The sequence below is a fragment of the Lasioglossum baleicum genome, chromosome 8, assembly GCF_051020765.1.
Source record: "Lasioglossum baleicum chromosome 8, iyLasBale1, whole genome shotgun sequence".
Classification (NCBI taxonomy): Eukaryota; Metazoa; Arthropoda; class Insecta; order Hymenoptera; family Halictidae; genus Lasioglossum; species Lasioglossum baleicum.
Window position 1 is genome coordinate 17376391 of NC_134936.1, and position 14759 is coordinate 17391149.

Sequence of the window (14759 nt, forward strand, 5' to 3'; positions counted from 1 at the left end):
GGGGATGAAAGGACGACCGATGCACTTTCCCCTAGAGCCGACCCTTTCGTGTCCGTGACTGGACGTCGTGGTACGACTTGGCGACAGCGCGACCAATCGAACGGCGAACTGACATTGTTTACACGGCTCCCATTGGCGCAGTATTTTTGGGGGAGAGCCTGCACGCCGCGGCTCGTGCACCGATGGAGCTGCACCGACCGCAGTGGCATCCGTGATGCACTCGGGAAACGCGTTCCCCCGCCACAATCTCTCGTCGTTACAATGTATCTACTGTCGGTGTCCGCCAACAACTTCTTCCGTACAGGACGCCGCGTTATCGACTCACGATAAGGAGAGCTTTTCTCTTGGACACAGTAGATCAGGACGACTATACTCAGACAGCCGCGAAACTTTAACCGCGATAAATCCGCTGATAAATAACCAACAAACTAATCCGTGCAAATAGTAGCGAATGTAGAATTGATTAAAACTTTATATTTAGCGTTTCAAGCTAAGCTCCCAGCTTAGATATTTCGATCTGTATTTTATAGATATAACACGATACATACCTACTTTTATTCTGTTTAGTAGTCAGCAGGGTGATTTCCTGTTCCCCGTGGTTTTAAGAAATGATAAGTAATTATAGGTTGACATCAGCTTTCAAGATAGTGAATAATTCTGGACCTGATCATGATAATTGATACCGTATATTCATTATGATTACGCAGAGCTTAAAGTTCACGCACCATCGGAATTTATATCTCTTAAAACCACCGGAAGCAGGAGATTTATCTATCCATTACATCTATTATCGAATTTATTATCTATTATCATTGAAGGACTATAATGGCCGTACGATGTTTTATCAGGAACGCGACTTAAAAATGGCGAACTTAGAAATGACGGTGACATTATGCGGTGCTTTTCCGAAGAGCTGTCAAACCTAGAGATAAGACGAACCGAATTCTTGGATTTTGACCGGCGTGCATTCCAACAATGTGAGCTGTTTCGAGCTGCATCCCGCTAAGGTACAACATAATGAGAATCGGTGGGGCGTTGCCACGAAAACGCCGTATCAGATATGATAAAGAATTATAAAATTTCTGATGAACGGGATTACCCGCGATAAGGTACATCGGTAATATATAAAAGTCGGTGACTGACCCCCAAATTATTCACACCGGTTAACAGAACTGACGCAACTGTGCAACAATTGCCGCAGCAGCGAACCAACAATTTCTTCACATCATGAGAGGTAAGACTAACCTTTGAGTTCGCAGGGTGGTTCGTCGAACAGTTGAACGAATCCACGGTGATCCGCAAAGGCGTCCACAATTTCGCGATCATCCTGCAAAAATATTCAACATTTTCTTCCTGATTAGACGTCCGAATTGTGGCCATAATTATGAAAGAGGTCCAAGTGAAAATTTTTAAGTAAATTGATTCAATGTAATTTTTACGATACTGTCAAACGTGAACCGTTAGGTAGTGATTGCTATTTCAACATTATATGGAATTCATTCAGTGCTGATATCCTTTTCCTTTAAACGTCTCGAAACAGCACATATGCAGGGTGTTCGCGATAATTTGGACCAGCGTTTTTTTTCGTAAACGGTAAACATTAGAAAAAAACCGAAGAGGAGGAAGTTATAGTATATTTTATAGTATAGTATAGTATATTTCACTAGCAATAATTTTTGGGAGGGGTTCCTTATGTCACTTTCAACTAAATCGGGGGTGTGCCTCGTACCTTGAACGAGAAAAACAAGGTAAAAAGCACAAAACAATTATTTCAAGATTAAAAATCTCGTCTTGAAACAAAACTTGTCTCTTCTTATCTTGTTTCTCACGTTCAAGGTCAATTTTGCGGCATATATGATAATTTTCTGACACCCTGTATAATCGGGCGCGCGAGGTGGTTCTACATTAAGCAAAAATAAGAACAAATTCGTTACATGTTTTTGTCCGAAGTGGTCTCGTTTTCGATAGCACTGGACGTCACAAAGCCGCCTGTTTTACGTCCGCTTTAGGTGTGGACGTCTTACGTCCTGAATAGACGTCTTTGAGAATCTTAAAGACGTCTTTTTGGAGGTGGCATTCGAACTTCTGAAATCGTTCTGATTTTGCAGAGTTCGTGTACCTGGCGGCCGTCGCGGCGATGGCAACAATATTCATTGCCAACGGCGCTTACTCGATGGGCTGTCCTGATTACGAGCCGGCGAACGTTACTCACGAGAGTGACTGCAGGAAATACTACAAGTGTCACATGGGCAGGAAGTTCAAGTTCCTTTGCGAGAAGGACAACACGACGGGCAGGCAGCTGTGTTTCGTCGAAGATCACGACACTTGCGGCTTGTGGCAAGACTGCAATTGCATACAATGCAAATCACTCGAGGACGATCACAAGTGGCCGGACCCTTCGAACGAGCACGGATACTACCAATGCAAAAACGGGGTGGTCGAGAAGGAGGTTTGCGCGAATAACGAGGTGTTCAATCCGAAGACGCTGAAGTGTCAACCTAAAGGTGATGATACGTGCCCTCCTTCGGAGTCCGGCAAGCGATATCCGCACCAGTGTCTCTGCGAGAAATACTACGAGTGCAAAGACGGTAGCACGATTTTGAAGAAGTGTGACAACAGCCTATTGTTCGACGCGGACACGCTGACTTGCAGGCCTAAGGTGGATGCAAGGTGTAACAAGATGCCGCCATACTGCCTGGAGGACGGCGCCTATCCCATCGAAACTACCTGCTACTATTACTATCAGTGCGTTGATGGCGTGAGGACAACCAAAAAATGCCAGTATGGATTGGTCTTCGATAGAGTGAAGCGGGTCTGCACCAAGTGGGACCAGGCTACCTGCGACGCCCACGACTTCACTACACCTGACCCAAACAACTGTGCCAACTGGGAGCGACCGAAGAAGGCACACCAGAAAGATTGCAACCGGTAATTTATTTATTATCACTACGTTTTTATTAGCTTGCTTTCTTGTCTGTCTATCTGTTTGTTCGGTACAAATTTTGCAATTGATTTTAAACGAAATTCTCGATGAGCTAGAGACTTGAAATTTTAAACATAGCTCAGAACTGGATGATAATGCAATGTTGAAAAAAAATTTTTTAAAAAGCCTACGCGTTTAGGAGATATAAACTATTAAATTTAACCGTTACACCTCACCGCGCGACGCTCGGTAGTACCCACTCGGTTCCCACTCTGACTCATCCCCACTCCACTGACCCGCTTCGCACCGAAGGAGCTCAGTGTGCGTTCGAGCTCCGTGTGCGGTGTTTACAAAGTTACTACGTATTATTGTACTATAATGTCTGTTTGTCAAGCGAAAGAACAGTTACACCGAAATTCTCCGTCGAATCTTTATCTCTGACATTTTACCGCGGAGTTTGTTTTCGATATGACGAAGGGCTAAATTATTCAAACTTGGCCGTTACTTTTTAAAGCAATGGCCATAAAAGGTGTTAGGTAGCGGCCACACAAGTTTGAATAATTTAGCCCTCCATGTAACTCTTTAAAAATTAAATAGCGTTCTTTTAAACGAATTTTTGCAAAGGCTATTTTCAGTATTGCAACAGGTATTTCTAAGCTAACGAACTTGGCCGTGTTTTGTTTGATCTCACAACTTTTTACGGCCATAGGAACTTGGCTCCTGTTTACAGGATGTTTTTGTTGGGATGAAATCTTGCTCAACACACTAGCCCGAGGATGAATGATCAGGATCAAGTTCTGATCAGTCGACGATATGTTTGTAACAGGTACTACGAGTGCGTCAACGGCGTCGTGGAAGACATCCCTTGCGGTCAAAACCACTACTTCCACGAGAAGATACAGGCGTGCGACCTAAAGAAGAATGTCAACTGCAAGAACAATGACAAAGATTGTCCAGCCGTCGACTGCGGCAAGGTGCGGTACCCTCATGACAAGTGCGAATGGTAAGTTAGCGACAGCTTATTTATATGTTATTTACAGACAGCAGATCTTCATGCAAAATAAAAATGTTTTGTATTGATTGTGGGAAGCAGGAATAACGTAATAATTGATTTCATCCCTTAACGATCTTGCTATATCAAAAGCAACATTACAACGTTCTTGAATTATTTAAATCTTTCACTGTTTTATAGCTCACCCAACTAATTTCTTCGTAAATGCATACAGATCCGCAGTCTAGTTACAGTAAGGAGCATAACCGATCACACACACTTTAAATGACCAACGACTTCAGTTTCTCTGCAAGGCTACAAGAATTAGTTTAGAATTGAGAAAAATTCATTTTTACCATTTTTTTAGCTGTGCCAATAACGAAAATTTAAACGATGCGTTTGATAAACTAGTATCGAAAATTTCATCGAAATTGGTTAATCGGTTTACGAGTTATAAACGATCAGAATTGGTAAAAATTGCGATTTTTCATGATTTCCGGCTATTTTGCCACTTTTGATCGATTATAACTCGTAAACCAATGAACCAATTCCAATGAAATTTTCAGAACTTATTCCATTCATACGAGTTTACAAAACACATCTAAATTTTCCTTGTCAATCTTGACTATTGTCTTTCACTATTCCGACCGAATGCATTTTTCCAGCATATTTATCAGACGTGATTTACTAAACTAATTATTCTAGCCTTACAGAGAGATTGGAGTCGTTTGGTCCACTCGTAAAAAAGTTATTCTGATTAAAAGTGTGTGTGATCAGTAGACTGCGGATCTTTATGCAAAATAAAAAATGTTTGCATTGATTGCAACACACGGGAGTGAAATAAAAATTTCTTTCCTCTTTTAATTATCTGATTAAGCTGAAACCAATACGCTGATGTCTTTAAATCTTTTTAATATGTCCACTGCTTTAAATTGTGCTTGCCCATTCTTGTCATAAATGCATAAAATCCGCAGTCATTACAAGCGACGAACAAATTCCCGACAGGTACTACGAGTGTCGGAACGGCAAGAAGGTGTCGTTGCCATGTCCATCAGGCCTCAACTACAACGAGAACTCCGAAATGTGCGATCTGCCGGCAAATGTCCAGTGTCCACAACCGAAACCTGTCGAGTGTGAACCTGGCAAGAAGTTGCCCCACGAGTGCCAATGCAACATGTATTACACCTGCGATAAGAACGGGGACAGTGTGCTCTCACACTGTCCCTCCGGGCAGGAGTTCGACGAAGTGACGCGGAAATGCGTCCCAGCCGGCCAAGCCAAGTGCCACAAAGAAGACAAGAACGCGTCCTTCAACCAGAGTGTGTCGCACTGGTTCCATTAACCCCGTTGCATCGACACCGAGACTGTTGTTTCCTGTACAGAGATCGTAAGTTACCGAGGATCTACGAACTGAACGACGCGAGAAGGCGCATCCCCACCCTTGCAATTCTGGAAACGAGTCTAATTTCCTTGAGTGGACACACTGATCGCTAGATTGCGGGTCTTTATGCGAAATAAAAATTGTCTGCGTCGATTGCGAGAGATAGAAACCAGATCGAATGTTATCTATTCCCCTAACGATTTTAATAGAGGAGAAATCATATTATAGATGCATAAAGATCCGAACCACTTGAGTCTTTCTTTTCTCAGATTTTAGAAGGTTCGCCAGGTAACGTGTAAAGAAGACCTCGTCTTGTTTAATTATTTTTCTTTGTGGATTACTTAGTAAACTGACCCTTCTAGCGTCCCACAAGAAGCTCAAGTCGTTTGATCGAATTTTGAAAAATGTTTTTCAGGTGCTTAATTTTGCCTGTGACTGCAGGTCTAGATCTAGTAAATTATTCGATCAACTAAATTATTTATAATAATCGAACTGCGAATCTTGATGCAAAATAAACATCGTCTCCATCGATGACAAGATCTTTATTAAAAACCTCTTACACAATTACCATTTTATCAATTCCCAAAATGAAGGATTATTTCCCAATGTCCTACCAACCTCTCATTGCCGATATAACAGATTATACTAATCGCTCATCACCAATATCACACTTCGGCTAATTCCGATATTAATCTGACCTCGGATTTGCATGAAATATTCATACAACAGATATGGTAATGATCATACATTAGATAGTAATAAACTGTACAGTTCTTGTTTTTTAATAAACGAATGAAGTTATGTTAAAGGTGGTTTATAGGTTGTATTTTATTTTAATCACGCCTAGTTGACGATCTGAGCAAATCTTGTTTCAACGTGTTTTTCAGATAATTAACCGGTCACGTTAATTATGACGCAACCGAAAACGAATTGTCACCTCGTGCAAAATTGTACTATGTTTCCGCGGCGGCACTCGAAAACTTATCGTACCGTAGACTATAATCTCGAACGGGTGCTTATCGACGCGATGGCCGATACCGATATTCGGAGAAACGCTGCTTGACTTGTTTTTCTAGATACTCTCTGTCGTGAATTGTTTGCGAGTAATATTTAGGAATGACTTTCGGGTGGGCAATAAAATTGCACCACATATTTCCTGATGCATGTCACATAATTTCACTTTCGAGATATGTATTGCCGTTTAAAGTTCTGGTCGCTAATGCTTTGCCATAGGATACGTTTTTGAAAAACATGGCTTTGAAAAAGAAACATATTTTTCAACTTTAAACAAATATTGTGATGTTATTATACAAGATATTGAATTGTTCTTTACAGCAAAAGATACTGTAGACTCTCCCGAATACAATGATATATATATATATATATATATATATATATATATATATATATGATTGTTTAAACATGTTTAAACAATGATTAAGACGGAGAGACACCACTTTTACACCAATTTTTCAGGATATTTTTCAATTTATCTCAAAAAATATTGGTCCAGAGACACATCAAAAGTCGTCGGTGTAACTAGATTCTCAGCGGGACTGGATTCTAGCCAATTTTTCCGATCGAGTTTAAGCTACGAGATTATGAAGTTCGTTCATGTTCAATTTCTGCTGTCAAGCTAGAATGATTAGTCCGTGGATTTAGTTAAACTAGAATAGCCGAAAGTTTCGAGGAATGTAGAAATACGTTAGTTTAACTTTCTGTTGTATTTTACAGAAAAATCGACGGACTAATCGACTAAATTCGTTTAGTACGCATTATATGGCAGCGAGTTACGAACAATAGTCCTGAACAATCACACTTGTCGGGACGATAATATCGCTGATAGAATGGGATTTTCGTTGTTATCAGCATTGCGTCAAATGCCGTCTGTACACGAGGCCCTGCGAGCTCAACAGATCGTTCTACGAATTACTATGTTGAAAACATCCCCAAATGAACCTTAACGATAAGAATAAAGTCTTGAGTGATTTATACACGTCGGGAAAGTATACGGAAACCTTTCAACAATGTGTTTATACCTGTATCCGATAATCCTCTTCCTAGATGACATGACGCAGCCATCGAAAATGATCTGGCAGAACGTTTCAATATCGTTCCGACTATTATCGCGAATCTAATGGTGGTCGTTTATCCGATAAAAGTTGCTTCATAATCGGTAACAGTTGATAGGCGAAAGTGATACCGATTGACTTCGTAGGAAAATTACACCGTTCTTCGATAAAAGAATTGCCACCGATATTCGCAACATTTCAGTGCTCGATATTTTCTTGCATCATTCGGAGAAATGAATTCGCAATCTCTTCCGCGTCCCTTCGCAAAGGGTTCCGAATAATTGTGACCCGAAATTCCATAAGTGGCTCTGTGATTCTCGAATTGCTCGAAGTCAGAGTGAGTATGCAGAGAATAAAAAGATCTTAGGTTTCGAGTATCATTCTGTTACGGAGTTTTAAGACTAGATTGAAGATTGTACAGGTATTGTTTTTATCAGGATAGAATATAGTGCTAGACAACAAGATCTCTAATCGACCAACGATGAGACTTCGTTAAGTATCGTACTACTCGCGATCGATAAGATCTCTGGACGCTTATAAAAGTAGACGCGACGGCGAAGGTTACACAGTAGTTGGCCATCGAAATTGCAACAATTCCCGGACGGAAATTTGTTAAGTGACAAGCTATGAGAGGTAAGTGCGCGAGCATCAATATATTCATACAATTACTCAGACACTAACGATTCTATCAATGGGATAACTGTTATATTCGAAACACTAGAAAGACTTGGTCCACAAGAAGTACCTGTAAAAATTTGTGTAGAAAAATTTCTAAATAAACGGAGAAATCGAACTTGAAGGGCTGATAGTAATTAAATGAATCGTTTGCTGAGTGATGATAGTGCTGAGTCGGTGAACATAGAATTCGGTGATATAGTGTTTGTATTCTCAAACTCTTGTAAATAATTCCCTCGAATTATTTATTTGATTGTTTCACAGAGAAAATTGTAGTCGAGATTTTATGGCATACTATCACGTTTTTAAATGTAAAAAGTAGTGATGCAATAGTAAACTAGGTTCGAGTGCAACTGATTAAATTTATATAAAACACGTTTCAGGATTATACATACTGGCAGTCTGTGCCACGTTGGCATTCCTGTCTGAAGGAAGATACATTGATTGGGAATGCAGACACAAGTCGAAGGGCGCACTCATTCCACACGAGTCAGACAACCACAAATATTACGTGTGCAGGCATGGGCACAAAAAAGAAATGAGGTGCCCATGGTTCGAGGATACCCAACTTTGTTATAACCCTGATTTACACACGTGTGACTTGAATTGCTATGGATCAACTACTGCGGTGCCGACCGTAGCGTCGTCTACTGTTGAACCAGCATCGTCTGAGGAATCCCCAGAGAAACCAGCATCGTCTGAGGAATCCCCAGAGAAACCAGCATCGTCTGAGGAGTCCTCAGAGAAACCAGCATCGTCTGAGGAATCCCCAGAGAAACCAGCATCGTCTGAGGAATCCCCAGAGAAACCAGCATCATCTGAGGAATCCCCAGAGAAACCAGCATCGTCTGAGGAATCCCCAGAGGAACCAGCATCGTCTGAAGCTACCACCGAGGAACCATCAGCATCTGAGGCAACTCCGGAAGAACCAGCATCGTCTGAAGCTACCACAGAGGAACCAGCATCGTCTGAGGCAACTCCGGAGGAACCAGCATCGTCTGAGGCAACTCCGGAAGAACCAGCATCGTCTGAAGCTACCACAGAGGAACCAGCATCGTCTGAGGCAACCACAGAAGAACCAGCAACATCTGAAGCTACCACCGAGGAACCATCAGCATCTGAGGCAACCCCAGAGGAACCAGCATCGTCTGAAGCTACCACCGAGGAACCATCAGCATCTGAGGCAACTCCGGAAGAACCAGCATCGTCTGAAGCTACCACAGAGGAACCAGCATCGTCTGAAGCTACCACCGAGGAACCATCAGCATCTGAGGCAACTCCGGAAGAACCAGCATCGTCTGAAGCTACCACAGAGGAACCAGCATCGTCTGAGGCAACTCCGGAGGAACCAGCATCGTCTGAGGCAACCACAGAAGAACCAGCAACATCTGAAGCTACCACCGAGGAACCATCAGCATCTGAGGCAACCCCAGAGAAACCAGCATCGTCTGAAGCTACCACCGAGGAACCATCAGCATCTGAGGCAACTCCGGAAGAACCAGCATCGTCTGAAGCTACCACAGAAGAACCAGCATCGTCTGAGGCAACTCCGGAGGAACCAGCATCGTCTGAGGCAACCACAGAAGAACCAGCAACATCTGAAGCTACCACCGCAGAGCCATCATCAGCGGAACCGTCCACAGAAGGACCATCCTCAGCTGCACCAACTACGGTAGAACCTGCATCGTCTGAAGCTACCACCGAGGAACCAGCATCATCTGAAGGTACCACCGAGGAACCATCAGCATCCGAGGCAACTCCGGAGGAACCAGCATCGTCTGAGGCAACCACAGAAGAACCAGCAACATCTGAAGCTATCACCGCAGAGCCATCATCAGCGGAACCGTCCACAGAAGGACCATCCTCAGCTGCACCAATTACGGTAGAACCAACATCGTCTTCTGCACCAACCACGGTAGGACCAAATTCTACCTACGAATCTACGGCGAGCAGCGTATGTCCAGGTACTGTGAAATTGCCACACAAGACTGATTGTAGATTGTACTACGAGTGCGTCGACGGCGAGGAGACCATTGTGTCTTGCCTATCCGGTTTGGTCTTTAATCCGAAATTACAAGCCTGTGATTATCCAAGAAATGTACCCGGTTGCAAATAGACTGTGTTTTATTAGACACATGTCGAACCAAGTTTTTCCCTCCGCCCGAGACGACTGTTATGGACACCTAATGTTTGACGAAAGTACTTGTTTGTATTTAGAATTATAATTAGCGATATATCTGTAGATTCGAATGTTTCACAGTCTCTAGATGTAAGTATGGAGTACCTACGTATCGTTCGATGTTCTCAATGCTAATGTAGCGAACAAACGTGAAAATAAATTAAAAATCGTATAATCGTACTCGAACGGTGTTTACCAGATATTCCCATTTGTATTTCCCGGGTTAATCGAATCGTTTCCTCATTAAAAACAACCCGTTGGCATTTTGATGATAACAGCCATTATCAGCGATCAAGTTTCCTTTAATGTTAGGCGGCAGCAGTTTCTTGAAGAGCAATCCAGAATAATTCGTCGGATGTTTTCGTTGCGTTCAAATCGACGATGATTAATTTCATAGAAGTCGATGATTATCCGTTACGATATCGACACCGCCATTTTTGATAAGCTGATTACCTTATAAAAGCCGCGATATGAATTTGATTTAGTAACTTCTGCAAATTAATCGGGATCGGCGTGCTGCTGTCAAACTTTGGCTCGTCATTCTCTCAATATGACTGGTGAGTACGACTTCTTAACGTTGCATCGTTGCGTCATTGCATTGCTTCATCAAATTGCACGTGATTTGGAATGCGACATTTCATAGCAAACGATCTGGTAGGCGCGACGAAGGTGTGAGATTAGCTCGAGCATTTTTTCATTTCTCATCACTAGACTGCGGAGCTTTATGCAACGTAAACATTTTCTCTATTATACATGCAAAGTGTTCACATCTATCTAAACAATTCCCATCATATCTTCCCTCGCATTGTATTATCATCTCGGGGGTATAGGCTTTGACGTTCATCGAACACGGAGAAGGACGTAACATCTTTTAATAACAAATTAATTTGTAGTTTCCACTTTTTTGTAATAAAAGTTTTATTATTTAACCCTTGTGTAGCCCACCGGGTACCCGGGTACCCATTTACTGTATTTCTTTCAACAATTTGTTGATACTCCTCTAAAAAATATTACAAAATTTCTCTGAATGTCCATTTTTTACTCGCTAATATATTAATTTATAGTCTTATAATGAGAATTTGTGCGAACATGTTAAATACAGAAAGGTTTTAAATAATCTACACATTTTGGTTGACTACACAAGGGTTAAGAAAATATATATTAAAAATATATGTATATTAACCCTTTTAGTGCCGGAGGCCGATATATCGGCCCGCGCCTTGTAGCGCTTTAATTTCATTATGAGAGAATTAAAAAAAAATAGTTTTTCGTTTTAACTCTTTGTGGACGACTTTTTCCTATTTCGTCCTTAATATACTGCTTTTTGAATCATGTAAATATTGTTTCTTGTTTGGTTTTTATGAGCATTTTCCCAAACCCTAGTAAAACCGTGAAATTCGGCCGGTTATTCTCGCATAGGCACCTCTTTTTCGCCTGGCACTAAAAGGGTTAAAAATATATATTAAGAAAATAAAAGTTAGGGAGGTTGGAAACTACTATGTTACATTATAATGCGAAAAAATGTAACGCTATCCGTAGAGATAAAAGTGACACTATGCGAGGGAAGACCGTAATACAGTAGCACGCTTTCCTCCTATCATCCACCGCAGCAGCAATATGAACGCACCCTAAGGGAGGCTTCCGAAGCCACTTTTCCCTGAAACTATTCTTGCAAAACGACCGGTTGCGGTGGTAAGTAATTGTTAATGTGCAGAACATGACAGTGACGTATAATTTCAGCAGTGTTCGTGACCGCAGCCATGATCGGCATGGCGATCGGCGTGTTGTCCGATGCGAACGTGTGCCCGCTGGATGGATCCTCAACCATGAATTTCCCGCACGAGTGTTTCTGCGACGAGTATTACGAATGCTCGCGCGGGGAGAGGGTACGAAGAGATTGTCCCGTGGGGAGTTTGTTCGATCAGGCGTCCGGTAGCTGTGTGTCATCAGGTACAGCTGATTTCAGCCATTGCGAGGGCTGGGAGCCGCCCAAGAGGAATTGCCCACCGTACGGTGAGACCACGTTGCCCCACGAGACAGACTGCAGCTCTTACTATCGTTGCAAGGACGGCCAGAAGACTCTGAGTCGCTGCAAAGGAGGACTGTACTACAATGAGGTCAAAGGTCTCTGCACTTGGCAGAATTCACTGGGATGCAATCGCAAAACTGTATACAACCTCCAAATTTCTGGTAGATCGCATTTGATCCCCAAAGCCGTTGATCTCGTCTGTCCATCCGCTGGATCGAACACGACTGTTAGGCTACCGCACCCGTGCAGATGCGATTTGTATTACGACTGCGTCAATGGTAACGCTATTTCCAGGAAGTGTCCGGTGGGACTCGAATTTGATTATGTCAAACAGATCTGCGACGATCCGAGCAACTTCCAGTGCGTCAGACCGATACCGTCCACCACCACGACCACATCAACTACCCAAGCTCCCACAACTACTTCAACTACTACAACTACTCAAGCTCCCACAACTACTTCAACTACTACAACTACTCAAGCTCCCACAACTACTTCAACTACTTCAACTACCCAAGCTCCCACAACTACTTCAACTACTACAACTACTCAAGCTCCCACAACTACTTCAACTACTACAACCACTCAAGCTCCCACAACTACTTCAACTACTACAACTACTCAAGCTCCCACAACTACTTCAACTACTACAACCACTCAAGCTCCCACAACTACTTCAACTACTACAACTACTCAAGCTCCCACAACTACTTCAACTACTACAACCACTCAAGCTCCCACAACTACTTCAACTACTACAACTACTCAAGCTCCCACAACTACTTCAACTACTTCAACTACTCAAGCCTCCACAACTACTTCAACTGCTTCCACTGCTGGAGCTCCCATAACTCCTTCGCCAATTCCAGATTGTCCCCGCAATTGTCCACACACAGTACGTCTGCCGAACCCAGCAAACTGTTCCAGCTATTACGAATGCCGTCGCGGCACGAGAATGCTGTTATGGTGTTCTACAGGACTTCGGTTTAACAGATCCACGCAAATGTGCGATTGGCCGTGGGCTGTCAAATGTTAATAATTTCTAAGTAAATTCTGAGAAATTAAATGAAAATGTACCTTTTCGCCAAACGCTAGAACTACGCTGAACAATATATTAGCACGTTCCGCGCCGATCCGTTTCTCCTAGATTTTTCATTCAGGCTCTCTTCTATACTACATTTTTTATAATGCCTCATTCGTTTTGGTGGGAATGCAGGGTGTCCCACGCAACTGGAACAGGCTGTACCTCCTAAACGGTCGGGAATAGAGGAAGATGTTATAAGAAAAAGTTGAATAGCATCAGACGGTGCATACTACCCAACTAATTTTATACACTTTTGTGCATCGGTGCATCAGAAAAGCGTGGGATACCCTGGATATTCTACGGTGTTAACCTTGTTATAAAATATAGTTTTTAGTGCGCTAAATAAATACGTCAGTCTGTACCAGTTTAACGTGTATCATCAGTGGTACACGTGGCACGTTTAATAGTAGAAAGTGTTAATGTCAATATCCATACTTTGGACTGTCGGCTGATAAAACCGAGAGCTTGTCCGACGCTACCATTCGCTTGGATCCTTTCACCGCAATGCGCAAACGAATAATACCAATGATCGAGATTAGGGGTCGCGGTCGCCATATTCGTTGCGTCAACTTTCGAGATCGTCAGCTGATAACACCTTCCTTAATTACCTAATCGAAATAACACGATCAATCACGATTATCAAAAGTGATCGTACGTATCTGTCAACGTAACATTAAAAAGAAATCGACAGAGGAGAATAAACGTATTGTTTCCAAATTTGTTTCTATGAAAAACCCTAAATTTATCCTTACATTTTTTATATTCGTCATTGTAATTCGCATTTTTTATCAGCGATCGTAGCATATGTTTTAAAAGATGCAGTGACTCCCACAAATATCGGGACACTCTTAAAAAGGCGATAACTTTTTTAATATTGTACTATTTGGGAAGCTAGAGCAATTAGTTTAATACAGGTTGTGAAAAAAAATTTTTTCAAAAATTGCAATTGATCGGAATTGTAGAAAAAATACGAAAAGATGCATTTTACAACTTTTTCATGTGAGCATATATTGAAGATTTACAAAAATGCGTTTTGTAGATCTTCGCGAATTAAACATATTCTACATACATAGGTCTACAAACATTTAAAGATGGTAAAAATTGCAGATTTTCACGATTTTCGACCTATAACTGCAGATTCCTACATCTTTCGATGCCTGTCGTTTTTTCCGCATCAACCGATTTCGATGAAACTTTCACAGTGCATATAATTGACACTAGCTCCCCAAAAAAATGTGTGCATACGGATGCTAGCTTGATCGGACGATTCTTCTCGCACGCGTCGAAGATTTCCGTTCGCAGAAATCACACGACCTCAAGATGTCCGTTCCGTCTGTGAGCGAGTCTCGCGACGTAAATAAAGTATAAAGTTCAATAAAGTGCAGTGTTTCAACATTAAAGGATTACCAGTTCTTTACATTCTCC

General features: G+C 42.0%; 1 protein-coding gene across 1 annotated transcript in view; it reads left to right on the top strand.

The window, feature by feature from the left end:
• The first annotated feature begins 6 nt into the window (after window positions 1-6).
• The window catches only part of LOC143211163 (uncharacterized), a 31090-nt gene continuing 16337 nt past the window's right edge, over window positions 7-14759 (top strand). The window contains exons 1-9 of the mRNA XM_076428624.1: window positions 7-1234; window positions 2109-2928; window positions 3750-3926; window positions 4920-5246; window positions 7082-7184; window positions 8089-8108; window positions 8210-8235; window positions 8426-10150; window positions 11962-13281. Of these exons, the coding sequence (XP_076284739.1) occupies window positions 1228-1234; window positions 2109-2928; window positions 3750-3926; window positions 4920-5246; window positions 7082-7184; window positions 8089-8108; window positions 8210-8235; window positions 8426-10150; window positions 11962-13281 (4525 nt within the window). The 5' untranslated portion in view covers window positions 7-1227. The remainder of the gene's footprint in view (window positions 1235-2108; window positions 2929-3749; window positions 3927-4919; window positions 5247-7081; window positions 7185-8088; window positions 8109-8209; window positions 8236-8425; window positions 10151-11961; window positions 13282-14759) is intronic.